At 45.3% G+C, this 20,864-nt stretch overlaps 1 protein-coding gene across 2 annotated transcripts in view; it reads left to right on the top strand.

Annotated features, from left to right (window-relative positions):
- GCAT (glycine C-acetyltransferase) overlaps positions 1 to 20,864 on the top strand; it is a 47,524-nt gene that overhangs the window by 7,475 nt on the left and 19,185 nt on the right. The window contains exons 3-6 of one of the 2 annotated variants that reach the window (XM_083156490.1): positions 315 to 416; positions 9,102 to 9,236; positions 14,507 to 14,653; positions 18,403 to 18,557. In XM_083156490.1, the coding sequence (XP_083012616.1) occupies positions 315 to 416; positions 9,102 to 9,236; positions 14,507 to 14,653; positions 18,403 to 18,557 (539 nt within the window). The remainder of the gene's footprint in view (positions 1 to 314; positions 417 to 9,101; positions 9,237 to 14,506; positions 14,654 to 18,402; positions 18,558 to 20,864) is intronic. The other variant, XM_083156491.1, reaches the window with a different exon arrangement.

The raw sequence follows: 20,864 nt of genomic DNA, 5'->3' as shown, positions 1-20,864 counted from the left end.
GGGGGACAAGGCAAGTATGAAAAAGAAACGAAATATTCTGAAATGCCATGGTTTTCTGAATATTTCAGTTTTTTTTCAATACACGGATAAGGGAGACCCCACCTGTATTAACATTGTAATTTTGGTAAGAAATCACCAGTTCTCCGTTTTATTTATAAGATGGGTTCCACAAAGTGTCTGCAATGCCGAATGGGGGAATGACTGAACACCGTAAACTCAAATTCTGCAAGAGATAAGAAATGACAATTTTCAAATACAGTATATCACTTTTATGGGATGTAATAGTAGTATTTTTCTGATTATTTTCCCCTCAGAATATACACAAGAGCCTTGAGGAGAAGATTGCACGGTTCCATAAAAGGGAAGATGCCATCTTGTACATTAGCTGCTTTGATGCCAATGCTGGAATATTTGAGGTTGGTTTTTATATTATGGTCCCAATAGTGTGATCATTGTAATACATGTCCTGTGAATGTTACTTTGTGCTATGTCTAGACATTGGTTACAAAGGATTAGCATTTGGCTGTGGAAGCTAAAGATTAGGGGGAGGGTTAAGATTAGGGTAAAAATGGAGGGGGCGTGGCCACGGCAGAGCGGGAGTAGAGTGGCGTGGTATGGGAGCTCCCTGGAATATGTCCTGATATCAGGAAAAAAAATAAAAGTGTCCTAGCCGGCGAATGTGAGAAGAGCCATTGGTTTTATATTACCTGCTGGCGGCCGTCTGGTGATCGGTGCAAAACGGAGAGGTGGACAGGCTGACCTACTGTGTTGCGGTCGGCTTGGTTGGCGGTAGTGGGAGCCGCGAGACAGATTGACGGGGACCGGACGCGTCATCCGGCAAGGCGCACGGAAGTGACCTGCGGCAGACACGCGCCGGGTGCACAGCGGGGGAGCCTGTGAGACGCTCCTGGAGGGGAGCTGAGCGGTCACCGAGTCCAGAGAGAGAGAGGTTCAGCGGGACAGCACTGCCACAGAGGAGAAGGCAGGTTGAGGGGACGGTGGTCAGGTGGGAGAAAGCTCCAGTACAGAACCCCGGCGCCTGGAAAACAGGCAGGAGGAGAGAGGGGGAGCAAACGATATATGCTGTCTGGCGCAAACACTGCAGGAGGACAGAAGCCTTTCAACGCTAAAGGTGCCCATACACGTTACAATTATTGTATACAATATTGTATACAATATCGAATCTCATCCGATCTCGGTTTTGCGATGACATCAGATGAGATGAGATCTAGTACAAAAAGTACGTGCTGCACATACTTTTTGTACTAGATCTCATCTCATCTGATGTCATCGCAAAACTGAGATCGGATGAGATGCGATATTGTATCCAATATTGTATACAATAATTGTAACGTGTATGGGCACCTTTAGTCACTGAAATTCTCTGAACTGGGGAAAAGAAAAGGTAATCCTGCATAATACTACCCTATTGCATGTCTAAATTGATCATACAGCAAGCGGACAGTGTTATATATTTTCACCTCTTTTGAATGACAGACCAGTTGGAAAAGTAAAAACCTGCACACTACTACACCACTGTATGCCTAAAACTGTTCATTCAGCAAGTGGACAGTGTCATATACATATATCCCCTCACCAAGCGCTAGACCAGCGGTGAAGTAAAAGAAGGAAGGAGAGGGAAAAAAAAAAAAAAAATCTCCTATATCACTGCACTGATTAGCAACCAGTTGAGCGAAACAGCTTGCATAGGACTCTCCCTTCTGCAGTAACAAGGGGATAGTGCTTATCCACACCTTCCATCCACCTTCCATCCACAGTGAGTCAAATCGGCTGGAGAAGAAAGCCTTGTATGCCTGTATATTTTTTGTGCACGCCAAAATAACAGCAAGTGGACAGTGCTATATATAAACAATATATCCGCATATATTCCCCCTCTCCTTGTCCTCTTTTTTTTTTTTTTTGATTACCTGTCCCGACTCGAGTATAACCAGCCCCGACATACAGAGTTCATAACATTCTCCTTTTCACAATAGCAAGGGGATAGAGCCACTGTATACCAGCTTCCTCTTTTTCTTGACAGCCAAATTAAACCAGCTGGGAACAGCAGCTGCGCATAAAAACCTATGTACTGAGGTTGTGAACAAATCCCACTAGGAATCACAAAAATGGGGAAAACTGGTAATACTGCCGCGGCAGCAAGGTTGGAAAAATTTGCCCGATCACAGGCCACTACGAAGGTACAGACCCCGTCAACTACTCCTATGTCGACACCCGTGAAAGGTAGTGAACCCCAAGATATCCCTGATGTCCCTGATGTTACATTACAGCAGCTTTTGGAGGCGATAAAAGGTAGTGAGCAGAGACTCACAGAAAAAATTGTGGATATACAGGCAGACATCACGGTCATGAGACAGGATATAAAAAGTGTGAAGGAGAGAGTCAAGGAGGTCGAGGATCGAGTCTCAAATATGGAAGACAGCAATAATCACTTAATTGTAAAAGTGGGGGCTATAACCGAGCAGATGCGAGAAATGAAAAATAAAATCTCAGACATGGAGGGGAGAAGTCGTAGGAACAACATAAGACTTTTGGGGTTACCAGAACGGGAAGAGGGCACTAATCCGATCACATTCATGGAAAATTGGATCAAGGAAAAATTCGGCAACGAAACTTTTTCTAAATTTTTCTCAATTGAAAGGGCCCACAGAGTACCCTCCAGACCCTTGCCCCCTGGAGCCCCTCCACGGACAATGATTATAAAACTGTTACATTTTTTGGACCGAGATAGGCTGCTTCGTTTGGCCAGAGAAAAAGGGCCAATAGAGTATAACGGGACAAAAATTTCGTTCTTTCCAGATTTTGCCATTGAGATTCAAAAAGAGAGAGCTAGATACGCAGAAGTGAAAAGAAAGTTGCGAGACAAAGGCCTGAAATACTCCATGATGTTTCCAGCTAAATTAAGGGTGATCGCAGGAGGGGAAACTGTATTTTTCCAGACACCAAATGAAGCAGCAGAATGGATAGATAAATGGGCTCCAGGAGCATATCAGCTGGCAGGCACTGTGAAATGATTTAAGTAACTAAAATTCCAGGGGGCTCACCGCACGTTGGCGGTCTGAGTTTAAAGCCCCACAAGTTTAGTTAATAGGGCAAGGGTTGAGAATCAGGTATGCCACAGGGGGGGATGGTATACGGGGAGGGGGGAGGGGGGAGGGGGGGATGAGGGGGGGTTTTATGTGATGTTATGTTTTAATTTTTCATTTTTTATTTTTTGTTGTTATGCTGTGGCGGCAGTCCCTCGTGTACAAATACTGGGAGTGAATTGGATTGGCGAAAGGGGAGTCAGGGGTAGGATGAACGGTTGGCATGTTCTTTCTAAACCAGGATGATTAAACTATTGTCATGGAATATCAGAGGCATTAATGACAAAATTAAAAGGTCATTAGTTATGAACCAACTAAGGCAGTACAATGCAGATATCGTCTGTTTAGTAGAAACCCACTTGGTTGGAGGGAAATTGATGTCTTTAAAAAAACCCTGGGTTGGAAATGCCTACCATTCATCCTTTACATCATCATCTAGGGGTGTCTCACTACTAGTTAAAAAAACATTATTATTTTCCTGTAACAAGGTTAAGATAGATGTAGGAGGTCGTTATGTTTTTCTTGACTGTCAAATTAACAACAGACAAATACTGTTGCTCTCTGTGTATATTCCTCCCCCCTTTTCTTTCGACATTCTTATTAAGGCAGCCGAGTTCGCAGCAATGACACCCCAGGCCCCTGTTGTCTGTATGGGGGATTTTAACAACGTTCTGGACCCCAGAGCCGATAGATGGCGGAGTGATCCTACGGGAATGGTCAGAGGTAACAAAGGGTTTGCAGAATTTGTACAGGATATGGGCTGGATGGACATATGGAGGGAGAGAAACCCAAAAGTGTCACAATTTTCCTGCTATTCTTCATATCGGGCCTTTTCACGAATAGACCTGGTATTAACATCTCGGAGTTTAACATCACAGATAGCAGAGATTGAATACAAGCCCAGGGGTATCTCTGACCATTCCCCAGTAGTGATGGAGTTAACAGGGGCTAAAGAGTCAGGTCAGGGCTTCTGGAGGTTTAATGCTGGTTGGTTGCATGGCATGGGCCAAGCAGAAGCCTTGACAAAACAGTGGGCAGAATTTTGGGAGATGAATAGGGGCTCAGCAACACCGGCCATAACGTGGGATGCCTTCAAAGCGTATTTGCGGGGCACCCTTAAAAAGAGAATAGCCGAAGTCAAGAAGGGAAGTAGAGATAAAATAGCAGCCAAGGAAAAAGAATGTGAGATTCTAGAAGCCAAATACGTGGAGGAGGGTACCCCAGACACACACACGGCATGGCAAGGGGCTCAGGGGGCCTGGCTAAATACGCTCGAAGAAGAAAATGCTAAAATTATGCTATACCGCTCTCAGCGAAACTACCAGGGCGCAGATAGAGCCGGGAAATATATGGCTTATCTGGCACAGGTAGAGAGACCACCTAATATAATAAGCTGTATAAAAGACAAGGCTGGAAATATACTAAAAACAAACAAACAAATAGGAGAATCCTTCAGAGAGTATTTTAGACAGATCTACTCCACTAAATTGCAACGCACTCAAACGGAAATCAAAGATTATATAGCCGAGATTGGAGTGCCGTTCTTAAATATTGAAGATAGCCTGAGCCTTGAGGCCCCGTTGAGTATGGAAGAAGTGCAGAGGGCCATAAAAGAGCTGCCGGCCGGAAAAGCGCCTGGTCTAGACGGAATCCCACCGGAAATCTATAAAAAGTATAAAGATACTTTGGCTCCCCTGCTTCTCGAAACCTTGTGTGAATGCTTCGAGACAAATGCCATCCCGGCTACTATGACCGAAGCTAACATAATTGTTCTGTTAAAGCAGGGCAAAGACCAGAGCGAGATGGACTCATACAGACCAATCTCCCTCTTGTCAACTGAAGCCAAAGTGTTAGCTAAGATATTGGTGTCTAGACTAAATAAACACATTTTTAAAATTATTCATCCGGATCAATCCGGCTTTATGCCGGGTAAATCCACTTCACAGAATCTTCGGAAATTATTTAGTCATCTACAGATGTCAACAGAGAAGGACAGAGATGGGGTGGTAGTATCATTGGACGCAATAAAAGCATTCGATGCAGTCGAATGGCCATATTTATGGGCGGTTTTAGAGGCGTTTGGGCTAGGCCCTAAATATATAAAATGGGTACAATTACTGTATACAAACCCGACGGCAAGAGTCACCGTGAATGGGTGGACCTCTCCAGCATTTGCACTCGCCAGGGGCACAAGGCAGGGATGTCCTTTATCCCCAGTATTATTCACAATGGCGATTGAGCCCCTGGCATGCATCCTCAGGCAGCACCCTGAAATTGGCGGCTTCAAAGTAGGGGATAGCAGGGACGTAGTGTCTATGTATGCGGACGACTTGCTGATATATCTTCCCAATCATTCGACTTCACTCCCATTGATTCTGAACATTATTGAAGAGTTTGGAGATAACTCGGGATTCAGAATCAATTGGAGTAAATCTCATATACTCCCTTTAAGAGAAAGTGCTGATCCCCCATCTCCCTCCCCATACCCACTAAAGTGGGCAACAACATTCAAATACCTCGGGATCTGGGTGTCCAGAGACCCGCAGGAATTTATACAGCAAAACATTCAACCACTTCTTGAGCTTATGGGGAAAAAATTTAACTCCTGGCGGAAACTACCGTTAGCAACGACCGGCCGGGTTAATTTAGTAAAAATGATCCTGTTGCCTAAATTTTTGTATGTAATGCAGCAATCCCCGGTAGAGATGGGCAAAACGGATCTTTTCGCGGACCCGGGTCGACCTGGGTCGGTCGGTGAAAAGATCTAGATCCTTTGGGCGGCTCTGCGGCTCAGTTTGTGTAAAAAAGACAGTTATTTATGGTTTGAGTTAGTGTACCATACCTCCCAACATGACCCTTTCCAGGAGGGACACAATGCTCTGTTTCTGGACTTCCCTCTTAATGTTTGATTGTTATTACCTGTGTGGAAACACCGTTCTTATCCATTTACCTGTTTAGAACAGGTAATAGCAATCATTCGTTAAGAGGGAAGTCCAGAAACAGAGCAAAGTCGTAGGTCAGAGATGGGGAACCTTTGGCCCTCCAGCTGTTGTTGGACTACACATCCCAGCATGCCCTGCTACAATTTGCTATTTGGCCATGATAACACTGTTGCAGGGAATGCTGGGATGTGTAGTCCAACAACAGCTGGGGCCAAAGGTTCTCTAACCCTGACCTAGGTGGTGCACTTAACATAGATAGTCGTTTGGTCGACTGATCTAGGTCGACATTAGGTCAACAACACTAGATCGACATGCTGAAAGGTCGACGTGGAACAAGATCGACATGGTTATAGGTCAACATGAGGAAGGTCGACAGGTCATAAGGTCGACATGGGGATTTTCACTGTTTTTTGAGCCGACATGTGCCGACAGGCGGTATTTCATGCCCTACCTTCCACTAGGGCATGGAGTGAGATTATAATAGTGTGGCGAGCGAAGTGAGACACTGTGCCCAAAGCATTGCGAGCGATGCGAGGGTCCGATTCTCACTTCCAACTGTGTCCATGTCAACTGTGTTGACATTCGGGTCAAAAAACAGCGAAAACCCCATGTCGACCTTATGACCTTCCTCATGTCATCCTAACGTCCATGTCTACCTTTTCCCATGTCAACCTTTTCCCATGTCGACCTTTCTGCATGTCGACCTAGTGACTGTCTGACCAACGCTTGTCTGACGAACAATCCAGTTCCCAGGACCTGGGTAGAAGTCCCGTGTAAAGGGACACGGCGTGTCCCATTTACACTGCCGCTGACAGGGGTCTGACCCGCTGAAGACCCGGGGTTTTGCAGCGGTGTAAAAGGGGTATTAATTTGCTCGTTGCCAAGGGAGACTAAATTTGCTCATTGCCGAGCCCCCCCTCCCCCCCCCCAAATGAAAGTTAAAAGAAGGCCCCCTCCCCCTCCAAATTAAAGTTAAATGTACTACACAGCCCAGCAAACAGAGATCTAGTAAAAAAAAAAAAACACATGTGCACTGCCTAATTTATGTCTGTGTGTCTGTGTGTTCATACTTCTACTACACACCTTTCTGTGATACTACTGGTGAACTCAGGTGAAGCAATCTTGAAATGCCTGCCAGTGCCAATGCCTCTGCTCTGCTCTGCTGTTGATGTGTAGTCACCAGACCTCCCTCAGGGCTTCCAGATTCAGAAGAATCTAGATCTGCACGTGACACAGCAGCAGCAGCAGCAGCAGCACAAGCAGCCAATTAGAAGAAAATATCTCAGCTGCCAAAGGGGGCAGTGCTGAGCTCAAGCAATGCAATGTGCATTGTATTGTATGTAATGCTAAGCGAAACGGATCCGGATCACCATTTTGGGATCGGCGGCTCGCTCGTTCTTTTGATGGATCCGTTCAAAAGAACCGGATCGTTCGCGAACGACACATCTCTAATCCCCGGTACATCTCCCCAATTCACTTTTTCGAAAAATAAACAGTATGTTGTCATCGTTTGTCTGGAACAACGCACGGCCAAAGATTCGGTTGAGTGTCTTGATGAAGGAGAGAGGAGAGGGGGGATTGGGGCTGCCAGATTTTAGGAACTACTATATTGCCTCCCAACTGGCACAGACAAGGGGATGGGTAGCGCAAGAACAGGAAAGTGAACTTATAGCAGCACTGGTAAACTCGGCAGGCCCCAATGTCAAACCATTGAACAAAATTTTACAGGGTCATGTAACAACATTAGACCACCCATTGGTTACACAAACCATAAAAGTATGGAAAGAGGCCAATAAGATAAAGGGGTTTAAATTAATAGATCCAGAACACCCCCTAGGTGATACAAAATTGTTAAAAGAATTAAAGGGTTTACAGGTGAGAAAGGTATGGGAGCCATATTCAGTGACAACAATCAGCCAGGTATACGGGAAAGATGGGATTAAGACCTTCTTACAATTAAAAGAGGAGTTCAACTTACCAAAGACGTACTTTTTCCGGTACCTACAATTGAGATCTGCTCTAGAGTCCCATTTTCCCAACTCACCCCCAGTATTTGAGGAATCTCCAATAAAGATAATCTTGAAAACTGGTGGAAAGGCAAAACTAGTGTCAAGGCTATATAAAAATCTTAACCAAGCTAAAACCTGTGACGGATTGAATGTACTAAGAGAAAAATGGGTGGAGGATGTAGGCCCAATGGAGGAGTGTGAGTGGGCCATGGCCATGTCATCCATATCGAAGGCTACCAATTCACTACGAACACAGCAGGTGCAACTATTTGTCTTTCACAGGTCATACCTGTCAATGACAAGAATGGTAAAGTTTGCTGGTAGAACATCAAATATCTGTCCAAAATGCAACAGTGAGATAGGGACATTTATGCACCTGCTGTGGGGATGTCGGTTGGTAGCCAAGTTTTGGGGGGAAGTTATACAGATAATAATAGATACTGGGATAGCCAAAGAAACCCTCACCCTGAAATGCTGCCTACTCGGTATAATGAGCAATAGCAGACAAAAAAAGGAGGAGAAACAGTATGTAATTAATGTGTTCACTGGCTAAGGTGATGGTGGCTAGAACATGGCTCTCCAGCAAAGGTCCAGACACCAATAGCTGGAAAGCTCTGGTCAATTACACTGTTAGATGTGAAAAATATGTGCACTTAAATAGGAACACAATGAGTAAATATGAAAAAATATGGCACTATTGGACAACCTCCGCACATTGGAGTAATGATACACTCAACTAAAACGAAACACAAATGGAATTGATATAACTAAATATATTAACGCGAATGTGCACTTTCAAAATATTATCGCACAATCAAAAATAACCTATAAGGGACACGGATTTATAATAGTTAGATAACTGCACATTTTCACTATAAAGATTGATATAGATTGTAAGAACCACTTAGGGAGTAACGGAAAAAATAAATAAATAAATAAATATAGGGGTATAATACTGTATCACAGTCATGGGCACGGCATACGTATTATAAATAGTAGCACATTTCAAAAGTATAGTTTTTTTTTTTTTTCTCTTTTTCTAAAAGGTACCTGTACATACCGGGATAAAAAGTAGTCACAAGAAATTAGATATCCTCAACCCCACGACTCTTGGGAACGGTAATCCAACAATGTGGGTGGATAGTGATCCCCGAGAGAATTTGCCGCCACGGCACTGTTATGTATGTAATTATGTATTAACGATGTACAATGTATTTGTAGAGCAAAACAGCTAAAATTCTGTGAACATTCTTTTATATGTGCGCATCTTGATGTAGAGCTGTTTGTGCTACGTGATATATATATATATGTGTGTGTTTTTTTTTTTTTTTTTTTTTTTTTTTTATATGAAAAAAAAAATTTAAATAAAGAATAAATCAAAAAAATAAATAAATAAAGATTAGGGTAAAAATATCAGAACACCATATGTCAACCACTTTTATGTCGATCTTTTAAACCTGTGGACCTTTAAACAGTTTTGATCTTCATAGCACGATTGTAATGGGTATAGAAGGGTCCGCACAGACAGTAAGAGTACAGTATTGATTTTATGTAAGACCAATATAGAAAGTACTTTATGAAAGGTTCTCGTAGTTGTAGATTGGTGGTGCGCCCAGCATTTCATAACCTAAAATGAGTATTTAGGGCTTGGTTTGCAGAGAGGCAAACTGGAGACGACAAATGCTTTTTGGGTGCGCTCTTAATGTATATATGAAATTAATTTAAAATGTAACTTTTAATCTGGATTTCTTTAAAATAGGTTACAAGATATAGGGCTAGATTCTCTAAGCTTCAAAAGTGATAAAATAGAGAGTGATAAACAGCCAGCCAATCAGCTGCTACCTGCCATGTCACAGACTGTGTTTGAAAAATGTCAGACAGGAGCTGATTGGCTGGCTGTTTATCAGTCTGCATTTTATCACTTTTGAAGCTTAGAGAATCTGGCCCACTATGGGATGCGGTCATTTGGTCTACAGCATTAGGTCAACATGGGAAAAGGTTGACATGGTTCTAGGGCGACAGGTCGTTAGTTTGACATTGTCTAGGTCAGTGGTTCCCAACCTGGGGTACTAGTACCCCTGGGGATACTATGCAGACCAGTTGGGGGTACTTGGAAATAATATTGGTAATGGCGGAAGAAGAAAAAGTCTCCCAATGGCAAAAGAAGTCTACCATTTACATGGAAACAAGCTACATTGTGTCATTTCCAGTGCCATCTGCAGCGTCATCAGCGTCTACTCGTGCTTTTGCCCAACCAGCAATTCACTAGAGCTACCTGTGAACATCTGCCCCACACTGACATTGGTGGAAAAAGCATTAATCCTACAGGCGTTAGCGGGAACTCTGGAGACAATACACAGCCGGCGGCCAGACAAAGACGGACCTGATTCCTGACCATATACTAGTCCACGGCTACTCCTTAATATTAGGACACGCATACTGCTCACTTCCACTCATAAGTACTGTGGAAATTTCAAATTGAGAGGAGGGGTACTTATAAATGAAAAGCCTAATCAAGGGGTACAGGAGAGAAAAAAGGTTGGGAACCACTGGTCTAGGTGGACAGTCAAATGGTCGACATTTTCACAGTTTTTTTGAGCCAACATGTGCCGACAGGCGGTATTTCATGCCCTACCATCCACTTGGGCGTGGTGGGAGAATAAAATAGTGTGCCAGTCGCATTGCACTGTGTCCATGTCGACTGTGTTGGCATTAAGGTAAAAAAAACTGTGAAAAACCCCATGTCGACCCTTTGACTGTTGACCTAGACAATGTGGAACTAATGACATGTCGACATTTTCCCATGTCGACCTAATGACTGTCAACCATAATGCTGTAGACCAAATGATCCCAGCCCAATATAATTGGTGATTTAAAAAAAGTATAGTATTTGTCTTGTGATTGGCTGCGATAGCCCTCTTCGCCGTGAATCACACTTTAATATTGGTTTGGCGCATCGCGTCCCATCTACATTGATGGTTATACAATGTGACAGTATACAAGATGAACGTTTATAGTCCCAGACTGTGTAAATGATTCAATGTATTGATTAATATTTTATTTTGGGACTGGTTACCCTATCGGTAGTTTCACAACTCTTAAGCCCCGTACACACGATATTGCTAGCAATATATGGCTGAGCAATATATTGCTCAGTTTCTCCTTTTCAACAGCGGGGGAGCCTCTGCCGGGGGAGCCGCAGAGCTAATCAGCTGGTCGCAGAAGCTGAGAATGGGAGCGCGCACCCGGCGGTTTATCGCCGGGGCACACTCCAATCACTGGCAATATGGGCGCCAGCGATTTCCGCCCCTATCGCCCCCGTGTGTACAGAATAGCAATCAACCATTTTTCTGATGACTTTTTGACCCTGTCAACCTATTGCATTTTGACCATTTATTGTTGTCTTATTGCGTTGTCAACAATTTAATCCACACCACCAATGTCAGGCAAGTGCAGTAAATATAATAGCTGGTGTGAGGAAAATTAAAATGAAACCTTACAGGTTTCCTAATGTATATATGGAGGTATACTCAAGACAGGCTAAGTAGTATATATGGAGAATAAAGCTGTACAAAAATTCAATGGGATCCTTGAGTTTAATTGGTACAAACATTGACTAAAGCTGTTCACGTAGTGTTGTTGACTGCCCAGTCGCTGTCCACAGACATGGAATTAGATAAAGAATAGGACAAATACCAGGAAGCAGACTCCGTCAGTATTAAAGGACACCTTCAGTGACTTCTATGGACGGATAAGTGTCTGTCACCAAAAAAAAAAAGAAGAAAAAAAATATATATATTTGTAATATTTTGCATTACCTAATACTGATCCAGACTTGGGTGAAATTGTGGCTATAGGGTTATCTGTTCTACATATTTTTTATTTTTACGGAAGTCTTGATAACAAAAGATAACTACTGGTCTGAATGCCATCGAGCCAAACTATTATTTCTATAGTGGATATATTACCACATTTTGGTGATCTCCTTCTCAACCCCCATTAAAGAACACAAGGGGCGAAATGTAATAGGGTGCGATTTTTTTAGACTAAAAAAAAATCGCACCAAATCGCACCTTTAAAAATCGCGTTTTTTGCCGCGAATTCGCATATGTAATGAGATGCGAATTAGCGGCAAAAAAATGCGATTTGCCGCGATTTTTAGTCATGAAAATGTGCGCATTTTTATAAATGCGCTTTTGTGCAAAAAAAAAAAAAAGTTAAAAAAAAAACGGCGTGGGGTCCCCCCTCCTAAGCATAACCAGCCCCGGGCTCATTGAGCCGGACCTGGTTCCAAAAATACGGGGGAACAAAAAGCATAGGGTCCCCCGTATTTTGAAACCAGCACCGGGCTCCAACAGCCCGCGGTGTCATGCCACAGCCGGGGGACACTTTTTATACAAGGTCCCCCGGCCAAAACATGAGCACCGTGGCTGGTCAGCCTTGGACGGGGTACCTGGAGGAGTGGGGACCCCCCCAATAAAGGGGTCCCCCCCCCCCCAGGCTTCACCCGTCCAGGGCTGAAGCCCGGGGCTGTCACCGGCGTCCGTGGCCAGTGGACGCCGGCCTGATAGGGTTAAATCCATCATACATATCATTACATTGCTTTTTACCGGCGAACTACAAGTGCCAGCAGACCTCCCCCGCATGCTGGGACTTGGAGAACCACAAGTCCCAGCATGCAGGGCATTAATGGGCCCGCTGGGACTTGTAGTCCACCTGTAAAAAGAATGTTTATAAAAAACACACACACAGAGAAGTACAAGTTTATTACACACACACACCTCAATTTTACACCAGCATACTTACCATTCCTGGATCCAGCGCTGGTCTGGCTGCTTTACAGCCGGCTCCCCCCCGCACTGACAGGCAGCGGGGAGAATCGTCTTTCTCCGTTGCCTGTCACCGGCTTTCTCCGTAGCTTCTGTAGCTCTGTCCCAGTGCTACAGAGGCTGAGAGCGTGATTGGCTGAGCTACAGTATGCGTCTCCATGGAGACGCATAGCTCAGCCAATCACGCTCTCAGCCTCTGTAGCACTGGGACAGAGCTACAGAAGCTACGGAGAAAGCCGGTGACAGGCAACGGAGAAAGACGATTCTCCCCGCTGCCTGTCAGTGCGGGGGGAGCCGGCTGTAAAGCAGCCAGACCAGCGCTGGATCCAGGAATGGTAAGTAACGCTGGTGTAAAATTGAGGTGTGTGTGTGTAATAAACTTGTACTTCTCTGTGTGTGTGTTTTTTATAAACATTCTTTTTACAGGTGGACTACAAGTCCCAGCGGGCCCATTAATGCCCTGCATGCTGGGACTTGTGGTTCTCCAAGTCCCAGCATGCGGGGGAGGTCTGCTGGCACTTGTAGTTCGCCGGTAAAAAGCAATGTAATGATATGTATGATGGATTTAACCCTATCAGGCCGGCGTCCACTGGCCACGGACGCCGGTGACAGCCCCGGGCTTCAGCCCTGGACGGGTGAAGCCTGGGGGGGGGGACCCCTTTATTGGGGGGGTCCCCACTCCTCCAGGTACCCCGTCCAAGGCTGACCAGCCACGGTGCTCATGTTTTGGCCGGGGGACCTTGTATAAAAAGTGTCCCCCGGCTGTGGCATGACACCGCGGGCTGTTGGAGCCCGGTGCTGGTTTCAAAATACGGGGGACCCCCAGATTTTTTGTCCCCCGTATTTTTGGAACCAGGACCGGTCCAAGAGTCCGGGGCTGGTTTCAGAAATACGGGGGACCCCTATGCTTTTTGTTCCCCCGTATTTTTGGAACCAGGTCCGACTCAATGAGCCCGGGGCTGGTTATGCTTAGGAGGGGGGACCCCACGCCGTTTTTGTTTTTTATAAAAACACTTTTACACATTTTTATTAACAGAACCATGCACAGATCTCAATGATCTGTGCATGGTTCTGTCAAATTCGCCTGTCAGAACCTGGTCTATTTTTTTGCGATTTTTGGTAACATTGACCAAAAATCGCACCCTATTACATTTGCGAGTTGTATACTTTATAATGGGAAAACATCTGGATGCGAATTGAAATGTGACTAAAAATCGCACTTCTAAAAGTGCGATTTCGCGGTAAAAAGTGCGATTTTTTACCGCGATTTTCAACCTATTAAATGTGCGATTTTCGGAAAATGTGCGATTTCGGCCGTTTTTGACCAAAAATCGCACATGTCTAAAAAATCGCACCCTATTACATTTCGCCCAAGAAGATCACACAAGTATTCCAGTACAGTTTTCAGAGTTACATTTTTTTTCTCTAAAATTTTATTGTGATGAGAATTCAAAACCATTATATTTATCTATAACTTGCTGTTAGGACAAAGTTTATTTAGCACACTCCTTTTCTAAAGGTGTTTTGACACAGAAGAAAGTGATCTGTAATTGCATTTGTTCAGTAGAGGACAATTCTCCTGGTCATTGCTTTTATTAATTCTGCATTGCTTAATGTATTAGGCAATACTGACCCCTGAGGATGCCGTGCTGTCCGATGAACTGAACCATGCCTCCATCATTGATGGTATCCGTCTTTGCAAAGCCAACAAATACCGCTATAAACACATGGATTTAGCAGATTTAGAAGCCAAGCTGAAAGAAACACAGGTATGGTCAGCCGTCTCTTGTACGGCAGCGGAGCTCCCGATTATTATCTGAGTAGGATTATGGAGTATGGACTGTCTGTTTTCATATACTGTATGTTTAATGGTCTATAATATGTTTACATGATTTTATAAATAGAAACCTTCTTTGCATCATACCTGTGAGTTTGTAGGGCGTCCCCTGGACCCTTGGTACAGTAGGTGGCCAGGGACTTTACAGACCTCAGATGCCGCAGGTTCAAGTGATAGGAGCTTTCCTTGGCCCCCATAAGCCACTGGTCCTACTGGCCTGTCCATTGGATTACTTAAGGCAGTGGTCAGGGAACTCAGTCCTCATTACCCCACACAGTGCATGTTTTGCTGGTAACCCAGCAGGTGTACTAATTACTCAGACACATATTATAAGGTCCGCAGGTGGAGTTGATTAATTCACTTGTGATTCTGTGAGGAGACCTGCAAATCATGCACTGCGTTGGGTAATGAGGACCGAGATCCCTGACCACCGACTTATTCTGATGTAATTATAGCCATTTCAGTGGCTATGGATCATAGGGTCGACAGACTGAAGTCGACCACTGAAGGTCAACATGCATCAAGGTCGACATGGGCTTGGGTCAACAGGTCACTAGGTCGACAGCCAAAAGGTCGGCATGGGGTTTTCGTTTTTTTTTTAATCCCCACATGGACACTAAAAAAGCGCAGCACGTCCCCTCGCATGGCTCGCTGCACTTGCCATGCTTTGGGCACACTAGTCTATTCTCCCACCATGCCCTAGTGGATGGTAGGGCATTAGCCCACATTGACTTAGTGACCTGTTGACCTAAGCCCATGTTGACCTTCACGTGTGTCGACGTTGATGCATGTCAACCTTCAGTGGTCGACACAATGCATGTCGACCTTCCCCATGTCGACCTAGTGACTGTATACCATTTCAGCTTAGTACATTGGCCTATATATATATATATATATATATATATATATATATATATATATATATATATATATATATATATATATATATATATATATATATATATATATTTGCAGAAATGTTGCTGTGAATCTCTCCGCTGTCTCAAGTTATTATTGCCACTGTAGTATTGTCTCACGGCATAACGTCAACACACTTGATCTTGCTGCCTTCTCTAACACGCTGTGTCCTCTTCTCGCCCCAATCACCACCATGTCCTGCCCGAACCTCGCCGCCTCCTTCTATAATGACACCCTATCTTCGACATTGGACTCTGCCTGCCCTCCATCCTCTATCCCCCTTCGATGCTCCAACCCCCAACCGTGGCACTCGCCTATCACCCGATTCCTTAAAAAGTGCTCTCGCACTGCTGAGCGCTTCTGGAAGAAATCACGCTCCCTCGCGGATTATCTCCATTTCAAATTCATTCTCTCCTCCTTCAGCTCTGCCCTTGCTCTGGCCAAGGAATCCTACTTTAAGTCCCTCATCCTTTCCCAATCATCCAATCCCCGCAGGCTCTTCGCCACCTTCAACTCCTTGCTCTCCCCCCCTCCTCCAGCTCTTCCGTCCTCCATCGTAGCCGCTGATTTTGCTACCTACTTTTCAACCAAAATCTCCTCTCTCAGGACTGCCATCACTGCTGCCATGACCCCACCCTCTCCCTCCTCCCCTCCTACATCCCCACTCCCCTCCTTCCAACCCCTGTCCTCATTTTACCCCACCACTGCTGCTGAAGTCCACTCTATCCTTCAATCCGCTTCTCCCTCCACCTGCCCGCTTGATCCTATCCCCTCCAATATTATCCGTCGTCTCAGTCCGTCAGTCTGCTCTCACCTGGCTCACCTGTTTAATCTTTCCCTATCCTCTGGGATCTTCCCTTCCTCCTTCAAACACGCTCTTGTCTCCCCAATTCTCAAAAAAACAAATCTGGACCCCAACTCCCCATCCAACTACAGGCCCATCTCCCTCCTCCCTTTTGCCTCCAAACTCCTAGAACGTCTGACCTATAATCGTCTCCTAAACCACCTTACTGCTAACTCCATTCTCGACCCCCTCCAATCCGGGTTCCGCCCTTTACATTCCACTGAAACTGCCCTGACCAAAGTCACTAACGATCTAATATCGGCTAAATCCAAAGGCCTCTTCTCTATCCTCATCCAGCTTGATCTGTCAGCTGCCTTTGACACTGTTGACCACCCTCTCCTGCTCAACACACTCCGCTCCTTTGGCATCACTGGCACGGTATTCTCCTGGTTCACCTCATACCTCTCCGATCGCTCCTTCTCCGTCTCCACTCCGAGCTCCTCCTCTCCTACTACCCCGCAGCCAGTCGGTGTTCCCCAAGGGTCTGTCCTTGGCCCTCTCCTCTTCTCTCTCTACACCACCTCTCTGGGCACTCTCATCAGCTCCTATGGTTTTCATTACCACCTTTATGCTGATGATACCCTAATCTATCTCTCTTCCCCCGATCTATCCCCATCACTCCTGTCCAAGGTCTCTGAATGCCTCACAGCCATCTCAGCCTGGATGACCCAACGCTTCCTGAAGCTAAACATGGCTAAAACTGAACTTCTAATCTTCCATCCCCCGAACATCCCCTCTTCTCCCACTATCTCCATCAGTATTGGTGAAACCGAGATCACCTCCACCGACCAAACGCGCTGCCTTGGTGTCATCATTGACTCCTCCCTCTCTTTCACCCCCCACATTCGTGCTCTCTCACAGTCTTGCCGCTTTCACCTACGCAACATCTCACGCATCAGACCATTCCTCTCCACTGACGCGACCAAAATTCTCATTCACTCTCTTGTCATCTCCCGCCTTGACTACTGCAACATCCTTCTCTCCGGGCTACCTCTCACCCGCCTCGCACCTCTCCAATCCATTCTTAACGCTGCTGCTAGGCTCATCTTCCTCTCCCGCCGCTCTACCTCCGCCTCCCCCCTCTGTCTATCTCTTCACTGGCTCCCCATTCCTTTCCGAGTTCTCTTCAAACTCCTCACCACCACCTACAAAGCTCTCTCCTCCTCCACCGCTCCTTACCTCTCTTCACTGATCTCTATCCACACTCCCTCCCGTCCTCTTCGCTCCATCACTGACCGCCGACTGACCTCTCACCTAATCACCTCCTCCCACTCCCGTGTCCAAGACTTCTCTCGCGCTGCCCCCCTGCACTGGAACAACCTCCCGCCACCCATCAGGCTTTCTGATTCCCTTACCTCCTTCAAGCGCTCCCTCAAAACCCACTTTTTTCGACTAGCCTATCCCTCCTCCTAACCTCTTTTGATCCTCTTATCCTGCCTCCGTTCCCCTCCGTTCCTACTTATCCTATTGTTTTTCGTTCGTCCACCCACCTATTTTTAGTATGTTAACTCTTATGAGTAGGGCCCTCCTTCCTCACGTACTCACCCTACCTCTTTACCTCACCTGTGCTCCTGTCCTGTTCTTCCCTTCCTCTACTTCATCTTTAGTCTCCTTGACAATTTTGACACCTACTTCTGAACTGATGCTGATTTTAGTTCTACCAGCTATACCCCCATTTATACTGTATTTTTCAACACACCCTGTACGTTACCTCGTCATTTTTTTTTGTTTGCTATGTACGGCGCTGCGGACACTTTGCGGCGCCATATAAATAAACGTACTACTACTACTAGTATGTTAGTTACATGTGGCTGTAATGACCCGAGCATGTATGTTTTGTGCGTGTCTATATGCGCTTTTTATTTCTGTCTTTAGCTAAAATTGGGTGTTTCTCATCCCACAACTTTCTCTTGTTGCAGAAACACCGGTTGCGCCTCATAGCGACCGATGGCGTTTTCTCTATGGATGGAGATATTGCCCCTCTTCGTCAGATTTGTGACCTGGCAAAGCGCTACAATGCCCTTGTGTTTGTTGATGAATGTCATGCCACTGGCTTCATGGGACCAAATGGACGGTGAGGGATTGGGGCTCTAGTTATCATTTTTCACTGTTTTCTTGAGAGCAGTATCTTCTCATTTTGCCACTTTCCCAGCATTACTTGTTTAGTATTTATTAATCTTTCATTTACTGGTGAGGTGTGGCTATAAATCACACTTCTCCTGTCAGATGTATACTATGTATTAGTTAGACTAGAAAGTGGCAGAGTTATAGAGGGTACACACTGTAAGATATGCACTATTTTTCTATTCAATGTTGCTTATAGAAGCAAAATCTAATAGAAATCGAATAGAAAATCTAATGTTTTTTCTATATTCGGTGCAGATTCTATCCCAATGCGCGCTCCCGTGTAGTATACATCGAATAGATACATAGTCGCGGCAGGCAAGACTAAATGGTACAGATCTGTACTATATAGTCAAATCAAATGTGAACACTGTAACTTTACCCAGATCCAGACCCAGATCTAAAAGTGGTCTAATAGAAAGTGAAATCTCACAGTGTGCATTCACCTTTAGGGATCGGCATTGATCGCCGATATACTGTATTTTTATTCTCTGTATTACAGTCTGATGTGATGTTTCATCTTCCACAATACACAGGATATATCATGCACACTAATTCTGCCATTATATCATTCACATCTCAGTTCCCTCCTGCTGTCCTGATAGTCTGTGATAGGCTGAACTTCTTGGTGTCTCAGAGCAGCAGCCCTGCACCACGGATCCCCTGTGAACAGCCAATATCCAATGTCGATAGTTAAGAATATCAATAGTATTCTCTGGATATTCTTTAGTATCTCTTCAAATATGGTGGACCTGTACTGACTCAGAATATTCCTACAGGACCGCCAATTGGCAATCCGTTGGCAGAATCAGTGATGATCTACAGGAATATCAGATCCTAAGCGTCATACGGAAAAGGCTATATTGAATTATAATGGTGTAAACTAACTGGGCCAAACTCTGAAAAGCTTTGTATTTTGTACATATGGGTCAGACCATAGTCCCCACTGATAATAATGGAGACCACAATCCACAGCATTAATTAGCCTTCTGCATTATTCTATTAGTACAGTACAAAGCAAAAAAAGTTATAAAATTGTAGAAACTACTATTTGTACATTATTTTCTGAAGAAAATACTAGATAAATAGGCCTTACAGTCTCAGCGCTGGGTACAGGATGGTGGTGCTTGGGATTCTGCAACATCCTAATGCACAGAATCCCAACAACCGTAAAATACCATAACCCTGTAAACACCTCTTTCCTGCAGCCTAAGCCCCCTCACAGCATCTAATCATATTTCTTAGTGCCTAACCGTACTTACCCCCCTCCACAACCTGACATTTCTGCTGTCTGATAAATATAGAAATAAGCACTCTTTTCTTGTAAAAACACAGGATTGAAGACTTTGCTCTGCTCAGATAATACATTTGTGTGACACTTAAAGCTTTAATTGCAGTGGTACCGGCAGGGCCGGCGCCACCACTAGGCAGCTCTAGGCATTTGCCTAGGGCGCCGGCCACTGGAGGGCGGCAGTTCGCCCCTCGCCCCCCGCATGGAGGTGAGCGTAGGTGCTGGAGCGGGCAGGGATGTCCGTGCCGCGGGGGTACCTGCGGCGCTGTGTATAAAGCTGGTGCCGGTGCAGTGAATAGAAAATAACTAGCGCAATGCGGCGGCGCGGGAAGCACTGCTGGGTTTTAAAACACTTGCCTCACGCTGATTGGCTGAGATTCAGGCAATCAACGTGTGGCCAGTGTTTTCAAAATCCGAAGCGCTTCCTGTGCCGCCACATAGCCCAGTGGATAGCGCTGGTTATTTCTCAATCACGGCAGGGACGCCGCCGCCAGTTTATACACAGTGCCGCAGGTACCCTCGCAGCACAAACACTCCTGCCCGCTCCCCAGACGGCGCAGTATGTACACCGGGGCGCCCCCACCCCGACTCGCCTGGGGCGCTCCGGTAACAGCCCCTCACCCCATGTAAGATCAACCTGAACTGTTACCATAATATCCCGGGAGCACCTAAAGTATTGAACTATGTGTCATGGAAGACTTTTTGCAGACACATAGGGAGGGGGGGGGGGGGGGGGGGTTTGGAGGCAGATTTAACCTGTGCAGAGAGAGTTAGATTTTGGTGTTACTTTGTTTCTGTGCAGGGAAAACACTGGCTGCTTTATTGTTACACTGCAATATAGATCTCACTTTGAAGTAAAACCCCACCCAAATCTAACTCTCTCTGCACATGTTACATCTGCCCCCCCTGCAGTGCAGCATGGTTTTGTCCATTAGAGAGAATTTGCTTTTGCGAGTGAACCCGAAT

Source organism: Crinia signifera, chromosome 8, assembly GCF_055691185.1.
Source record: "Crinia signifera chromosome 8, ASM5569118v1, whole genome shotgun sequence".
In the NCBI taxonomy this organism is placed as follows: domain Eukaryota; kingdom Metazoa; phylum Chordata; class Amphibia; order Anura; family Myobatrachidae; genus Crinia; species Crinia signifera.
The sequence above is the reverse complement of the archived record's forward strand: the minus strand, read 5'-3'. Positions and strand labels throughout refer to the sequence as shown.